The sequence below is a fragment of the Nesoenas mayeri genome (genome assembly GCF_963082525.1).
Source record: "Nesoenas mayeri genome assembly, chromosome: Z".
Lineage (NCBI taxonomy): Eukaryota > Metazoa > Chordata > Aves > Columbiformes > Columbidae > Nesoenas > Nesoenas mayeri.
In genome coordinates this window covers 67,679,235-67,696,373 of record NC_137542.1, presented here as the reverse complement: position 1 = coordinate 67,696,373, position 17,139 = coordinate 67,679,235, and the positions used below count along the sequence as shown (strand labels likewise).

Sequence of the window (17,139 nt, the reverse complement as noted above, 5' to 3'; positions counted from 1 at the left end):
CACAACAAATATTTGCAGCCCTTCCACTGCATGCAGCCCCATGTTAGTCTTGCAGCGGTAGTGCCGGGGAGGGAATGGGGTGGGAGGCAGCAATGTGCCTGCACAGCAGGGACCTTACCAGTCCCTGATGGCAGCTGGACATGGGCTGTGCAGATTGCAGCCATGGTGCTGGGTGTGGAGCAGGAATGGCCCTGTGCTCCCCAAGCTCAGCAGCATACAGCGTGCTGGGAAATGTAGTCCTGCTGCACCACCTGCACTGCATGCTGTTGGGCTTAATCAGGCTGCCCATGAACCACTGGGTCTGGTACCTTCTCCCACGTAGTCTAGGGTCTTTGCACTGACCAGGCCTCCTAGCAGGTTGCAACAGACCCTGATGTGCCCCCCTCTCCTGTTTCCTGTGGGGCAGAAGGGGGAGACGTTTGTCAGGAACCAGCCCTCTCATAAGCAGGAAGCTGGGGAACATGCAGGACAGTGGCAGGTGGGGAGGTCTTCTGGGTGATGTGTGGTAATATGGGAAAATACCAGAGGTTGTCAGGGGACAAGAGATGACACCTGGGACCGAGAGGCTACACCCACATTCTGGGAGAAAGTACCGAAGAGAGTTATTTGAGTCAGTCGATGCTCCTTGTACCTGCCTACCTCTGGGTCGCACAGTCCCTCCAGGCTGGAAAACTATCCTGCAACAAAGCATTGTGCCTGCTCTGTCACAGCTTCACTTACTCCCCACTGCCATCCCTGGACTCCTCACAGCAGCAGCCATTGATTTTCCTGAGTATTTGCAGAAAGGAAGCCTCAAGTCTGGATGGGCTCTCACACGTGGGTGCAGAGGAGGGACCTGCTCCAGTTCAGGTTCTGGGACTCTGAACCCAGCAAGCCTTTCATCAGGGTGGGTTACTGTTAGCTGATCCCAACCAGAGCTCTGATGAAGTGATCTGGTGCTGCAGGTTCTGATGTGGAATAACACCAGGCTTTCTGCGTGGAGCCCCCCACTGCATCCCTCACTGCCCTGCATGCAGCCTGGCCACCCCACAGCCATGGTGTGCCCTGATCCTCACAGAACAGCCCCTGACCCTGCACCTCTCCAGCACCAGCTTCCCTGGGCTGTTTGAAGGCTCTCATCCCTGCTCTGCAAGGGTGATGCACCATCCCCAGCAGGCAGGGAGGAGATGTTTGTTAATCCCTGCGCCTTCTCTATGTGAGAGGGATGTGGGTGAAAAGCCCAGACGGAGAAGGGTGAAAAGGGCAAATCTTGCCTTCTCTCTCCCGGCAGCTCCACAGGAGAAGAGCACAGCCAGGGAGACATCCTTCCTAGTCTTCCTCAACAGGGCTTGAGGAGCTTAATTCAGAGTTTACTGCAGGCTCAGACCAGCCTGGCTTTGCACCCAGCTGCCCAGAGTGTAGCTGCCTGCACCACAGGAGGGATTTGGGGCACTGGGGACCTTTAGCCATGTCTCAGCTTAGCGCTGCTGTGCCAGGCAGGAACAGAGCGTGGTGGAAATAGCACAGTAAAGTTACCAGCGCTGATGAGAGAAGGGACTGTAAATCCTGCAGCAGCAATTTCCACAGTCAGGGCTGTCTCTAGGGCTTTAATTTATCCGTTACAACTTAATTGGATGTAAACCCAGTCACTTGTAAGCAGCAGGAGCCCTGAACAGGCAATGGTCCTGAGCTTTTCTCTGCAAGATTCCTCACCAGGACTCCCGTATCTGCTGTGATGCCTTGACCATCAGGGGGCTACTGCTCAGGTGCACTCAAGGGAAAGGGAGACATGACGTTACCTCTCTTTCTGGCCCCAGCTGAGATGGCTTTGCTCCTCTGAGCAGCTCCCTACACCACCGAGGAGCTGGTCACTGGGTGCAGCAGGGTGCTCAGATTTTGGGTACCAGGGCTGAGCCTGGGCAGGCTGGAAAGGCACACGTTGCCATCTGAGCAGCTGCAGCTGGCCATGGTAGTGGAAAGGCAGAGCCTGCAGTCTCCCATCCCATGACGCGCAGATGCTGGTCTCTCATCTCCATGGCCAACACAGGTGGCCCGTGAAGCTGCTCCTGTCATTCAGGCTGTTGTCAGTGGAACAGACATGCGAGGCCTGGGAAGCTTGAGAATGTGGCGTGTTGCACAGCACGGTTCCCCATGGCTGTAGCAGCCTCCCTGGTACAAGCCATCAATCACCCTGGCAGGCAAAGACACCAGGCTGGAGCAGTACTGGTGAAGACAGGGATGGCTCAGACCCTGTGAGATAGATGGGGGCTGGCAGAGCCCTGTCCCCAGGCTGTGCCTTCCCACAGGCAGGAAACCTGCCCTGCACAGACCCAGTCCTTTACGTGAACCTGGAAGAGTGGAAATACCAGGCATTTCCAGGGGGCACAGGGAACTGCTCCCACTATAAAAAGGTCAGAGGCTCCGTTCAGCTGCTGTAGCATGCAGGCTTTTTCTACCTTCTGGCATAAGGAAGAGAATCCAAAGCTTCTGATCCATGGTGTCTACATTGTGTTTGGTGGCACATGGAGCCGAGCCCTGGCCAAAATACACCACACCAGGAGACACATCATGTGCCTGCTTTTCCCAGCAGGGAAGGCAGCTAGTGAGGTGCAGGGCACGGGGAGCAAGCCATACTGCACAGGGAAACAGCTGGACCAAAGCAGTCATGGGGTGGCTGCAGCAGCAGGGCAGCACCAGGGGGTTGTGGCAGCACTGGGAGAGGTGGCTGGGCCAGGGCTGGGCCAGCACAGGCAGGTGGATGCCAAAGGAGAGCAGCAGTGGAATGTGTGAGATGGAACAAGGGCAGATACAGTTGCAGGGAGTCCTTGCCTGGGAAGAACAGGACAGACAAGCCTCTGGGAAAAAGCCTTGGGGTGGGAGAGCAGCAAGCAGGAGGTAACTGGGTAGAAGTGGCAGAGCTCATGAAAGGAAGAAAAGCAAAAGGGTAAAACAAGCACTGACATTCCAAGCCTGCAATTCCATGTTCCTCCAGACAACAAACCCCCACAGGCCACAGGACACCATCCAGGCAGGGGTGGGTGCTCAAGAAGCAGAACCCCATATCTACAGTGTCCATCCAGCCTGGTGATGGCTGTGAGGAGACATCCAAGCCTGTACTGATGTTGCCCATCCTGACAACAGCTGCTTGTGTGGGAGAATTGGACCCATGACACTAACGGGGTTGGGGATGGATATATGGAAACCTCAGATCCCCATGCTGTTGGCTTATCCGCTCGGGGAGTGGGGGCTATGAAGAAAAAGAGAGTTTTGCATTTACAATGGGCATCCAGATGGGACCCAGGGGAGAGTGAGTCCCACGTCTACAAAGAACATCCAGGCAGGGCCCGGGGTAGGGGAGGACCAGGGCACTGTGTCCATGAGGTCTGCCCAAGCCGTGTAGCACGACCTCAGCTCCCCATAGCCCATGCAGGAGCGCAGAAAGGCGCCAGCTCGGCACGGGCGCTGGTGCTGGTTCACGCAGACACCAGGGCGTGCGGGATCCCCGCCCGCGCGGGTAGGGGGAGGGCTCCGTCCGGCAGGTCTCGGCGGTGGCGGCGGGTCCCAAGGAGTTAAGGGCTGTCCCCGCCCCTGCTCCGCCCCGCCGGTGCCCAGCGCTCGGGGCGGCGGAGGCGCAGCGCCGGGCCGCGGCGGGGTCGGGGCAGCGCCGCTCCGCTTGCGGGCCATGAGCGCCGTGCGCCCCGCCGCGCCGCCCGCCCCGCGCCGCCGCCGCCGCTGCCGCTGACATCGCCCCGGGCACCGGGACCCGAGGGGGCTGGGGAGGCGGCGGCGCCCCGGCCGCGGGGCTGCCCGGCCTCACCGCGCCCGGGCGGGGATGTGAATGGCGCTGGGGGTGCTCGGCGGGACCGACATGGAGTGGGAGAAGCTGCCGCGGCGGCCCGGTGAGGGCGAAGGGGAGGCGGCGGGGCCCTGGCCGGGCTGCGGGCGGCTGCGGCCCTCCTCGTACCGGGCGCTGCGCAGCGCCGTCTCCACCCTGGCGCGCATCGACGACTTCTACTGCGAGAAGATCGGGGCCGGCTTCTTCTCCGAGGTCTTCAAGGTGTGCAGGGCGGGAGCGGGGGTGGCGGTGTTCGGCGCATCCCCCCGTGTTTGGCCATCCCCCCGGGGAGCGCGGCTCCCACTCGGCACAGAGGTGCGGGGGGGCAGAGGGATCTGGCCCCCAACCCCGACAGCTGGGCGAGGTTGAGGGGTTTGTGCCGTGCGGCGGGGACCTGGGGTGCCGGGGAGCCCCATCCCCCCCGGAGTGTTGTTCCTCCGTCCCTGCGTGCAGTGGGAGGGGAGGGCGGCTCTGTTTACAACCCGAGAAGGCTGAGTTCTCCGAATCGCTGCGTGGTTCGCAGCGAGGCCGTGTCGGGGGGTCGGGGCACTGCTGGGGTGCTGAGCAGCCCAGCTCTGGGGACCGCTATCAGAAGCCTGGAGCCCGCACAGCTCCGGGCCCGGGGTGTGCCTGTGGCAGGGGATGCAGGCAGTGTTTGCAGACCAACCGTGGTGGTTTCTAGCGTTGCTGGGCCTGCTCCAGCCTGCACTGGGCAGGTAGATGTGTGGGGTGGGGTGCCCCACTGGAACCTCCCGAAGGTGCCCGAGTCTGGGAGAGGGGTGTGATGCTGCAGAGGCGCGCGGGGGAAAGTTCCCTGCTGGGAGCCCGGAGCTGCCTTTGTCCTTCGTCCTCTCTGGGCTTGCCAGCGTGGAGACACTCGTGTGTGGCCCACACCCTGGTTAGGGGTGTGTGGATGCTGGTGTGGAGCTCCAGGTCCCAAGAGTGTGGCAGAAGTGCCCGGTGATGGTACTTGGCCAGCCCACGCAGTGCTGCCAGAGCCGAGGGGCTGTGCCCTGCCCTGCTGCCACGGCCGCCTCTCCCCATCCGAACGGAGGAGTGTTCACGTGTTGTTTTCGTTCTTGGCATCACGCAAGGCGCCACGAGCTGTTGGGCAAGGACTGCCTATAAGAACAGCTTTGGTCTAGGCAAGACACCCACCACCTCCCACCGCTGAGGTCCCTGGCAGCCCTGTGCTGTGTCCCCTGCATGGAACCACACTCCAACATGCAGCGCACCTGGGTGGCCATGACCCAGCAGGATGCTGAGGTCCCCTCTCCAGCCCTGCTGCTCTTCCCTACTCATTGGGGAGACCCCAAGACCTGACTTCTTTGCAGCCACAAAAGAGGTACCCTTCAAGGGGTGCCTCTCCTCTGTGCTCCCTCTTGCCCTGTGGAGCTGTGGCCTCTCAGCTGGCCAGGTTCCTGCTATTGATCTCTGGCTTGGAGAGCACGGCAGCACCTTGGAGCAGAGGGAGGCATTTAATAATGTCCGGTGTGGATATGGCTCTTTAATAATGGATGCTCCTGTGTCTCAGCCAGGCCACGGTCTCTCCTTGCCTCACTGTTTCTATTTCCCCGGGCCCGGCAGGAGCCACAAAATGCCCCTTCTCCCACCCATTGGTCATGGTCTTGCAGGGCCACTTCTATGTAGGATTTGGGGGAACAGTGGAGGCTGGAAGATGAGAGCGGGATCAGGCTGCAGAAGCCAATGTATGTGTATGCTGTAGAGGAGGCAGGGGCAGGAGGGGGCCAGATGGGGCTTTGTGCTTTTGTGGTGGGTTGCATCCAAGATCTCAGCAGGACGTTGGGGCAGGCCCGGGATCTGAGCTGGGGCTTGGCTGCTTGAGCTTGCGAGAAGGATGGAGCTTGGCAGGGCAGCACAGGACCTGTTTTCCTCCCACCTCCCTTGTTCCTGCTGTTGATTTCCCTGGCTGTGGGCACTCGCTGCTCAGTCTCCCTCCTCCATGTTGCTGCTGGTTCCTGCTTCATTCCAGCCTCGGTGGGCGTGGGGGATGAGGAGGGGACCTGGACATCTCTGTTCCTATGCAGGTATCTCAGCCCTCTATGTAGCCAAGCCAGGACCAGACAGGGTGCTGGGGTACGGGCACAGGCGTCTGATGGTGTTCTCAGCATTAAAGCTAAAGTGCTCAGCACGTCTGAGCACTGGTGTCCCAAGCTCGCCCTGTGTTGAGCCTTATCCCGCTCCACCCACTTCTGTTGGAAAGGGCATCCAGAGTGGATGTGAGACACTGGCGATGGAAAGCTGCCCTTTTCCCTGGGGGTTGTTCCCTGCCGATCCCTTGCTGTGCTGCAGAGCTGGGCCATTTCTCTGTGGAACAGCTGGTTCCTATTGCCTTTCCCTGTGCGATTTCAGAGGCACCCGGCCCTATCGTTCTCTTCAGTACATGGACACTGCAGCGAGACATCTCTCCATCTCCAGTAGACTGAGCAGATTGAGCTGGGTGTGTTTGTGCCAGACGTTTTCTCCAGCCCTTAAACCACTGTTATATCTCATCCCCAAATCCCTCTCTTACTCTTCTGTGATCAGCCTGCAGCAGGAGCAGGGGCTTTGCTTTCCTGGGGCTGTATCCAGAGGTTTTCGGTCATCCTACTCTGCACGACATGCCATGCTGTCGTGCGTCCTCCACGAGACCCAGCTTTCCAGGCCATAGCCCTTCGGTGTGCTCGGCCTGGTGCCCTATTTCCACAGGGGGATTAGCATCTCTCAGTGTGGACAGAGCTCAGGATGGGGGCTTTGGTGCTGGAGCCACCTGCCCTTGTCTGCTCACTTCCCCGCCAACCTTCGAGATTTTGTATTTACTCCCAATTTACCACCATGACTAATGACACAGCTCCCTCTCTCTTATCTTCTGCCCTTCATCAGTGGACCTTGCCTTGTTTTACAAAGGAGGGTGGAGCAGTGTGACACAGATGGGGAAATTAAGGCAGGCGGGGAGGAAGTGAATTTGCCGAGGTCAGCCAGCCACGGCGACGCCGGGAGCAGCACTGACCCCGCTGTCGCCGCTTGGGAGCTCTGGGCACTGGAAACACATTTTGCTGACCAGCCAGGGAGCTGCCAGCACCTCTCCTGTGCTGTCAAGGGGTGTGATCCACGTTGCTGGTGAGGGCTGGTGATGCCCCGCCGCTGCGGTGCAACACCGGCGCTGCCCCAGCACCTGATGTGCCCATGGTGCTGTACCTGAGAACGTGGGACGTGAGGGCTGCGGGTGCTCAAGCATTCGTCGGAAGCAGGTGCTGCATGCCCTGCTTCTTCTGCTTCCCCACAGGAAGCCTGTCTTGACTGACTCTACGTTTTCCACATGATGAGCAAGTTTTCCAGTCCCCCCCAGTAAAAGACCTGTTGTACTACTGGAATTCCCACGAGTTCAGATGCAGCTGTCGCAGGTGGCTGTGGGATTACTGGCAGAATTGCTAGCTCCCGTACCTGCCCACCTGTCTCTCTCGGCTGGGTTCCCCGAGGCAAGGGATACGGGATGATGTCCCTGTGTGACTGTGCTTTGCCTGCGCCAGGCTGAGGCAAGGTCGTGGGCACTGAGCGGGATGATGTGCGAACCTGTCCCCAGTGTGGGGTGCAGGGGGGCTGGCTGCTGAGACCCCAGCATGGGGAGACTAGTGGGGAGGCTTCACCTCATGTCTAGACGGGAGTGCCAGCTGTAGGGAGGGAGCAGGCCGGCTGCTCGCTCTGATTAGCATGCTCTTTAAATAAGACTCTAATTTCCGCTGTTAAAAGAGCTCAGATCCCTTGTGCCCAGGCTGGGGCCGCAGCCAGCCCCATCCCATCCCCCAGGCCTGCACACTGGCAACAGATGGGATGGGGACCGATACAGAGCAGCACCTCGGCTTGGCCACAGTACCCCCATGAAGCACCCAGCAGAGGGGCCATGTAGGGTGCTGGGGGACATCGGTGAGGGCTTGCCTGGTTCCTGGGTGGGGGCCGGCAGCTTGTCCTCCCCCTCAAACCCCAGCACGGCTGCCCGGCTGAGCTCAGCTCTGGGGAATGCGCTGGGATTCCTGGGCGCCATGCCAGAGCACGGAGAGGCGAGGGGGGACGCCATCCTACCCAGGGAGGCTCAGCTGCCCGCTGCCTTCCCCAGACAGCAGTGGAAAAGCCCCTAGCAAGGGGCTGGAGCCCACCCGAGATCGTGGCTTGCTCCCTCCTCTGCTATGCCTGTTGCCAGGGCACTGGGCTGCTGCTAGCACCTGGCTGGACGGGGTAAACTGGGCAACGTGTGCGAGGCCATGGGAAGCACAAGGGATATAACCCTATCCCAGCCAGCCTGGGCAGCGACTGGCCCTGAGCTGCAGAGTGTGTAGTGGGGACAGCAAGACAGGGACTTACAAGCAAGCTCAGGATGGTGGATGCCCTCGAGGAGGTCACGTCCAGTGTGTGTGGGGCTGTTGCTGTCCTGGGAGGCCCTGGAGCCCTGCCTGCCCCTGGGGATGGAGTCCTGGAGCAGCGCTGTGCCGGCCGAGGCCTCCTGGGGTCCCTGGGAGAAAACCCAGGGAAGGGGCTTTCACTGGACCTTCCCTCCCCCAGGCTGCCTCTCCTCTTGGATTAAAGCATTAGATGCCATATGGCTGCACTCAGGCCTTACCCAGCCAATTGCAATGGCAGGAGGCTTATTAACAGGGAATTAAGCCATGGGCACGTCCCAGCTATGTGAGGCTGAGCCGGTGCCTGCCGGGGGCTGCACACTGATGCAGGAATGCTGCTGCTGACAGGGACCCGGCCAGCCCCACGGCGCGTGGTCACCGAGTGCCAGTGCTGTGCGTGCTGCCCGGCGTTCCCATCGTGGGCGCGTGGCACCGGAGCCTCGCCACCCGCAGCCGTCCCGGCGGGACCGCGCCTGCCTCCGCCGTCGAGCCAGGTCCTGGCGCCTGGCAGCTGCCGGTGCCAGCCAAACCGACTGAGCCAGTCCTGCCAGCCCCACACAGCGTGGGAAGGGAAGGCAGCACTGCCGCCGGGTGAGCTGGGTTAGGAGCACTGGGCTTTGCTGGGCAGCACCCAGTGCCGGAGACTTGGTGGAGCTGGGGGGTCCCACTGGCCTTGTCCCAGGCTCTGGTTCCCTTGGCCCCTGGTTCTTCAAGGAGCTTGAGGGGTGAAGGGACAGCCTGCCCACCCTGCTTTGGCCTGGCAGATCCCATCCTTAAAGCCCACACAGCTACCAAAGCTGGGCTAGGAGCCCCATTTCTGTGTCTGGCACTGCCTCCAGCTGCCTCGTGCATGGAGATAGGATGGGGGGAAGGCAGCGGTGGGGTTGGGGTGATGGTGCCTCTTGCTCTGCCTGCTGGTGCAAGTGTGGGCAGGGAGCCCCTGGGCATCAGGGTGGGACTGGCAGCAGTACCAGGTGCTGCAGGTGATGGGATGGGGTAGGCAGGATGGTGTCCACAGGGAGGATCTGGGGTGCCATTAGACGGGGAGCCCTGAGGGAGCACAGGGCTGGAGGAGCTGTGCTCCCCACAGCAGAGACTGCGCTGTCACCCTGGGATGGTCATTTTGTCTGCCGCTCAGCAAGGAGGAGGCATGGACGGCACCCATCCGCCCTTCTCCCCACAGCGTGGTAAGGGGCCAGGATGCAGAACTGCGGTGGCAGTTGTCTGGGTTGTCCCCTCCTCACTCACTCCAGGGTCCATCCTGATCTCTGCTGCCACATGGCCCCTGCCTGCGGGCCAGGGGTCCTGGCTGGCCGGAGCTGGCTAGAGGTCAGGCAGGTGTAACCAGAGCGGGGTGCCCATGGGCAGGCGGCTCCTGAATTATTCAGAGCTTCTCCATGTGAATACAATGAGCTAGTGGTGGCACAGCAGGGTCGGCTGTTGCCTCTCACTTCCACTCTGCTTGGGGCCGGTTTGGCCTTGGTGCACCCAGACATGCATTATAAAGCAATAATTTACACCCCAAACCCTTTGCTGCACATCCCCTGCATATTGGGTGCTGGATGAGTCCCCACCTCAGCGTGCACTCCAGGACAACTGCTCCCCAAAGCAATGCCAGCCATGGGGTGGGAACAGAGCCTCAGAGAGCTCAGCACACCAGCCTCCCCGCACTGTGATGAGGCTGGGGACTGAGCCGTGAGCAGGATGAGGGGCACTGGGGACCCTGCCTCCAGCCAGCCCCCCTCCATGTTTTGCCTGGGGAGGTAATCCCTGGGGCGAGGGGGATGTGGGACAGACCAGGGGCTGGCACCGACACAGCAGTCTCAACCAGCATTGACTAAAAAGGAGAAGAGCAGGGAGCTGACAGCAGCACTGAGGAATGCCAGCGCCTCTGTGCACAGCTCGGCGTGTGCCGGTGGACAACTGGGACCTGCTGGGGTGTCCCCACACTGCTGCTACTCCAAGGGGATCACATCACACCCCAGCACCCACTCAGGAGGGGACCCCAGCCCTGGTTTGGCTCCCCTAGTGTGGTGCTGAAGCAGAGAATCCCATGCTTGTCCCTCACCCTACACAGGTCAGGGGGGCTGCAGAAGGACGGGGGTGTCTGTGCTTGGCCACGCTCCCAGCTGCTGTTCCTGGCAGGGATCCAGGTCCCCAGCTCGCATGACAGCATTGGGCTGGGGACAGCTAAATATACAGCCTCATCCAAACGCCGTGCCCCACAGGGCTGGGATCGTGCACCGGGGCAGTGTCAGCCACCACCAGGGCTGGTCTGGGGCAACTTGCCCCTTCTGTCCTCCACCTCGTGCTGGTGGGGTCTGGCTGGGTGGTACTGATCCAAAAAAGCTCTCCATGGTGCACCCCAATTCTGCACCCACCTGTCCATGCAGCAGAGTTGGGGTCACAGCTTGCAGGAGCTGCACTTACCTCCTTGGAAGGCCTGGGCAGCGTAGCGTGGGACGGGGGCACGACAAGCCGGGTGCCCTAGTGAGAATGGGGTCATGCGTCATTGACACTGAGGGTAACTGGGGTGCTGCTGTGCCGGGAGAGGCCACCCCAAACCCTAATGGTCAGCAGGGTGCCCCATACGTCGAATGTGTGGGATGCTCAGCTCCTACATCTAGGGCTATGGTGGGCGCTGGGTGCAGGCTGACGTCTGGGGGGCTGTGGAGACACGTGGTGCTCAGCCTCCCTGCACCCCCCTGCAGGTGCGGCACCGCCAGTCAGGGCAGATCATGGTGCTGAAGATGAACAAGCTGACCAGCAACCGGGGCAACATGCTGCGGGAGGTGCAGCTGATGAACCGCCTCTCGCACCCCAACATCCTCAGGTAGGACCTGCTGCTCTGCTGCCGTTTGCGCTCAGAGCTGTTACTGGGGCTGGGCAAGCTCCTGGGGCTGGTCCCTGCCGCGGCCACCCTCATGTCCCCTCTATCTCACAGGTTCATGGGGGTGTGTGTGCACCAGGGACAGCTGCACGCGCTGACAGAGGTGAGAACGGGGCGACGGCTGGGAGTCTCGGGGTTCCTGCGGGACTGGGGAGGGGACAGCCATGGCTTGTGCGAGTGCAAGGACCTGCTCCTGGGTTTGGACATCCCCCAGCAGCAATGTAGGCTGGGGGATGAAGGGATTGAGAGCAGCCGCATGGAGAAGGACTTGCCTGCAATGTGCACTTGCAGCCCAGAAGGCAAATTGTATCCTGAGCTGCATCACAAGGAGCATGGGGAGCAGTTCAAGGGAGGCGATTCTGCCCCTCTGCTCCGCTCTGGTGAGACCCACCTGGAGTCCTGTGTCCAGCTCTGGAGCCCTCAGTACAGGACAGACATGGACATGTTGGAGAGGGGCCAGAGGACACGCTGAGAGAGTTGGGATTGTTCAGCATGGAGAAGGCTCCAGGTAGACCATATTGAGGCCTTTCAGTGCTTAAAAGAAAGATGAGGACAGACTTTTTAGCAGGGCCTGTTGTGATAGGACAAGGGGTGATGGTTTTAAACCAAAGGAGGGGAGATTCAGACTAAACACGAGGAAGAATTTTTTACAGTGAGGATGGTGAAACACTGGCCCAGGTTGCCCAGAGAGGTGGTGTATGTCCCATCCCTGTAGACATCCCAGGCCAGGCTGGATGGGGCTCTGAGCAACCTGATCTAGTTGAAGATGTCCCTGCTTATGGCAGCATGGTGGGACTAGATGACCTTTGAAGGTTCCTTCCAATTCAAACTATTCTATGATTCTGTGGGGACTCTTTCTCAGGCCATGGCACATGCGCAGGGCGTGGTCTGCTGGGTGGCTGTGCCGTGGGGGGGTTGGAGGATGCATTGGGATGAGAGGTGGGGTGAGCTTTATGGGGGGGAAGGGGAGCACAGCAACACAATGGCCTGGCTCTTCCCATCAGTACATCAATGGCGGGAACCTGGAGCAGCTGCTGGACAGCCCTGTGCCTCTCTCCTGGTCCATGCGCGTCAAGCTGGCCCTCGACATTGCCCGTGGCCTGCGCTACTTGCACTCCAAGGGCATCTTCCACCGTGACCTCACCTCCAAGGTACAGGATGCTCCAAAGCATCCCATTGCCCTAGTTCTATCCCACATTGCTGCCTGGGCACAGCCAGGCATGGAGCAGGAGGCTGCATTGTGCCAGGACATCCCGGGAGCAGTGTCTGACCAGGCAGGGCTGGTGAGGTTGCTGTGACGGGGTCCTCCTGTATCCCTAGAACTGCCTGGTGCGCTGCGAGGCCAACGGCTACACGGCTGTAGTGGGTGACTTTGGCTTGGCGGAGAAGATCCCCACCTACAGGTGTGTGGGCAGCATCCATCCCCATCCTTGGAGTGAGGGGTGTCCAGCCCACTCAGGGAGGGATGGACATTTGGGATGCAGCTAGAAGGGCAGAGATGGGAAAGCATGGGGGTGGTCCCCAGGGATGGGAATTCATGGGACACATGGACACATTTGGGGCTAGCTAGGAGGTGACAGAGAAGGGGATGGTGTGGATGGGGAGAGATGAGTTTGTGGGCTGCGTGGAGGAGGGTTAGCCCAGAAAGGGAGATGGAGATGGTGATTTGGGCTGCCCCGGAGGGAGAGTGGGAGGTCAGACAGGGACAGAGGACTGTGGGCAGCTCCTGATGTCCCTCCATGTCTCCCAGTGAGGGCAGCGAGAAGGAGCCGCTGGCTGTGGTGGGCTCCCCATACTGGATGGCACCTGAGGTGCTGCGAGGGGAAATCTACAATGAGAAGGTAAGTCTCTGTGGCTGCTGTGTGTGGGGCTTAATCCAGGCTTGTGCCACCAGCAGTTTGCAGAATTTGCAGCCCTGGCGGCATTTGGGCACACACAGGGAAGAATATGGGCATCCCTCAGGTGGCAAAGTGGCAGTGCCCGTAGTGTGGCTCTGCATGGAGGTGGGGGGATGAGGGTTCACAGAATGGTGGGCATGTCATCTTGGGGCTGCAGGGCCCCCCGTGACTCCCTGCTCTCTGCAGGCTGATGTGTTCGCGTACGGCATCATCCTGTGCGAGACCATCGCTCGCATCCCCGCCGACCCTGACTACCTGCCGCGCACCGAGGTGACTCCCTGGAACGGGGATGGAAGGGAGGGTGGTGGGCAGCAATACCAGGGCTGGGACTGCTTCACCAAATGAGGGGCACCATCCTTCTCTGCTAGCAGAGAATGCAAGAGCTGCCCAGCATCTTGGGGCAGGGGTGCCAAGTCCCAGCTGTTGCCTGGGAAGGGATGGTCTCTGCCAATAACCTGTCCTCAAAGACCGTAGTCAGCCCGGGTGTGAGCAGGGTCCCCAGCCTTGCCCCAACTTGGAATGACTGCAAGGGCCCCCCTTGCTCTGCCCCAGCTTGGGAGCTGTCAGGTCCACAGCCCTCGGCAGCATGCAGTCAGTGCAGGGAAGGAGAACCGAGCCATTCCTCGTCCTCCAGGCCCTGTGGTGCCCCAGGGCATCCGACCTCACTCTTTCTCCTCTCCCTGGCACAGGATTTTGGTCTGGACGTCACCACTTTCCAAACCATGGTGGGAATCGACTGCCCAGCAGCCTTCCTCCAGCTGGCTTTCCACTGCTGCAGTGTGAGCCCTTCATCTCTGCTGCCCTTCCCTGCGGGGGCAGCCAGGCAGGACAGACAGCCTTGCCTACAAAGAGGGAGAGGCAGGGAGCTGCCTTTGCTGGGCTGGGGTGCTTGGGGGGCCATAGACCTGATGGGGAACCCCTCCCGCCTGCAGATGCAGCCAACCTCCCGCCCCTCCTTCCTGGAAATCACGCAGTGCCTGGAGGGCATCCTGCAGCACCAGATGGATGCTGAGGGCTCCAGGACCACCCTCTTCAGTGTTGGGGAGAATGTGCCCACATCTGGGACAGCGGCCACACTCAACGGTATGTGAGCACTCCGGGAACATGCTATGGGGGGTGCAAAGAGGGGGGATGTGGGGTGTCCCATCCTACCCTAGCAGCTGGAGGGGAAGGAGTCGGGGGTTCTGTGAGGTCTGCAGGATGAAGCCGGTTGTTGTTTCCCCCTTGGGATGCGCCCCTGGGTTTTTGGGTGCCTAGCAGTCCACGGCACCTCACTCTTGGCAGCTAGTGACCCACTCCTGTGCCCATGCCCAGGGGTAGCCGGGAGGGCGGCCGGCCGCACCGAACAGTCACCCCTGCACGAGCTGGGGACACAGCACCTGCAGCCAGACCAGCACCTGTCCCGCAGCCAGTCCGACATGTTCCCCCCCAAGTCGCCCCCCCTGCTGCTGCCGCCGGAGCCTTACGGTGGGGCCAGGACCAAGGAGACGCCCCCCCGCGTCAACCCCTTCTCCCAGCGAGAGGACCTGAAGGGAGGGAAGATCAAGCTCTTTGACACACCGAGCAAGTCCGTCATCTCGCTCACCTTTGATCTGCCCCCGCCAGCCCCACTCCAGCTCAGCACCCCCGTGACACCTGAGCCCACCGTGGAGGTGCAGTGTGACTTCTCGGCCCCCACCGCCACCCCCCGCAAGTGCCGCTCACTGCCCTCCTCCCCCGAGTTGCCTCGCCGAGAGGGCCTGGCACTGGCTGCGGGGTCCCCCCATCACGCCGATGATGCCCAGCCCCCTGCCCTCCCTCCACCCCCAGATTGGGGAAAAGCCACTCCCCCCAGCCCTGGGGTGGAGGAGCAGATGGACTGCGGCTCTGACAGCCCGGAGCTGCCGCAGCCCCCACCACCACCCTCCAACAGCAACTTCATCCGCACAGCATCCTCAGATGCACAACCCTGGCAGCCAGAGCCGTCGGCCCACAACGGGCTCCTCTTCAACAACAACCATGTGGTGGTCAGCAAGCCCCTGGCTTGGGGCAGCGGGCTGGAGCACGGCTTCTCTGAGCTCAGCATCACCTGCACGGCGGCGCTGGAGCAGACAGAGTGCGTGGCCATGCTGCCCGAGAATGGCTCTGGCGGCGTGCTGGAGGAGGATGAGGTGCTGCCCTGCCCTGGCTGCTGCCTGGGTCCCTTCAGCTTCAGTTTCGCCTCTGTCTGCCACCGGCCAGCACCAAGCCCACCTCACTACCAGAACCTCAACTGTGAGGCCAAAAGCCTCCTCTACCACAACCAGGGTCACCACCAGAAATCCACGGGGCCGGTGCTGGCACAGCCCAGCCGGAAGCTGCCAGAGGCACAGTCCTAGTGCTGGGGATCCCCGGGGAGCAGGGCAGTGTCCCCTCGCCCCTCAGACCACCCCACAGCCGCAGTGCTGAGCAGACGCAGGGGTCCGCTGCGTTCCCATGGTCCATCCTCACTCGCTCAGTGTTTTGTGGCTGCTGGTGGCCACGGTGCCCCATGCCTTGGCCACCACAGTGCTGCCCCAGCACTTGGGTGCCTGTAGAGCCACGATCAGTCACAGGTGGCTGTGGGGAACCCTGGGGGCGAGCTGGGTCCCTGCCAGGGACTGAAGTGCAATAACACCCCTGCTCCGGGCACGCTCCAGCGCTGCCCTGGGCAGCAGGGCTGGTCCCCCACGGGGCCCCTGGGGATCAAACCCTGGGTGTGGGACCCTCTTTCCCCAAGGGCTCACCCCTCTGTGGGGTCTCGCAGAGGGGTATGCAGTGAGCCCACTCCCCCAGGAGAACTGGGAGCCTCCCACAGCCCCCAGGGTGAGGGATGAGCGGAGCTGGGCTGAGGGCAGAGGGGTCAGTGTGTGTATGTGTGTTTTTTTGGGGATATTTTGGGGCTGGTGGATATTGCCATGCTTCCCCACAGCATGGGCAACACAGCCAGTCCCTGACACGGGGAGAAGGTGTGTAGGGGGCCATAGGGCAGTGCACAGGGAGGATTGCCAGTGCTGGGCTTGCCCCTGGCCACCCAACACTGAGGGCTGGGTGCTGAGCCGGCACGTCACCCTATGTGCCCCCCGGCACACGAGGTGGGGAGCGGGGTGCTGGCAGAGGGGCTGGGGTTCCATCCTGGCACTGGGGGGAAGGGGCTGCCCGACCCCTGGCAAGGGTAGGAGCCGGCCTTCCTCCCTCCCGCACAATGCACTGGTGAATGCAGAACTCTCGTGTTTTTTTTATTATTAATAATAATAATTGCTAGTAATATATACCCAGCTTATTTAAAGTGTTCAATAAAAACTGAATGTCCCAGCAACTCAGGCTGCTGCTTCTGTCTCTTGGGTGCACATCAGACACAGAGGGGAGATCAGCCCCCAAAATTTGCATGGGCTTGCCTGGTGCTTCTGGGGAGCCCTTTGGGAGCCACAAGCCAGCCTGGCTCAGCCTAAGATCTCAGTGCCCTCAAAGAGGCCATCTCAGTTGAAATGGCTTCAGTCAAATTCCAGTTTATTATCGAGGTTCTTTGGGTTCATGCCCTTCAGTCCGTGTTTGTGGTGGTGCACAAGAAAGCAAAAAGCAGACAAGCTTTGTCTCTTTATTGCTACGAAGTGGGTTCAGCCAGCAGACAAGACAGAGAAGTGACACATGCCACCTCCAAAAAGCCTTCCTCTAGCACCCTTTTTCTCTTCAAGCAAGCTAATTCCCATAGCAATTAACCAACTATATATCATCTAAACATGGCCCACACAACCCCATCATAAAATAACAGTATCTTCGCCTGGTTGATCATGACTTCCTCTGCTCTTGCCTGGCTGCAATGTGACATCAGGGCTATTTTGCTTAATCTTTGCATGTGCGTGTGTTTAGTAACTATATTTAAAGTCCTGGTGACTTATCTCACAAAGCGTCAGTCTGCTGCAAGTGATAGAGTTGCTTTTGCTTTTGAGAGGCACCATCACATTGCACAATGCTAAAGGTCAATGCCCTGATTCCTAATTAGCAAAAATAACCCCAGCAGCCAGCACGGGTGCTGGTTGGTTCAGGTGCAGCTTCCCTCCTTGGGCACACTTGATGGGTTGCCTGAAAGCTGTGGCCAAGCTGCTCCTGGGATGGGGCCAAGCAAAAAGTCCCTGCCGTGGCTGA

General features: G+C 60.6%; 1 protein-coding gene across 1 annotated transcript; it reads left to right on the top strand.

Moving 5' to 3' along the window:
- Positions 1–3,817: 3,817 nt before the first annotated feature.
- On the top strand, positions 3,818–15,464 carry TESK1 (testis associated actin remodelling kinase 1; the record flags this gene model as incomplete). The annotated part of the gene is made up of 10 exons (XM_080362133.1): positions 3,818–4,036; positions 10,920–11,041; positions 11,153–11,201; positions 12,103–12,249; positions 12,419–12,501; positions 12,849–12,939; positions 13,183–13,266; positions 13,686–13,775; positions 13,929–14,079; positions 14,311–15,464. The coding sequence occupies 10 exons, from the start codon at positions 3,818–3,820 to the stop codon at positions 15,351–15,353; spliced, it is 2,079 nt and encodes a 692-aa protein (XP_080218259.1). The 3' UTR covers positions 15,354–15,464.
- Positions 15,465–17,139: the final 1,675 nt, after the last annotated feature.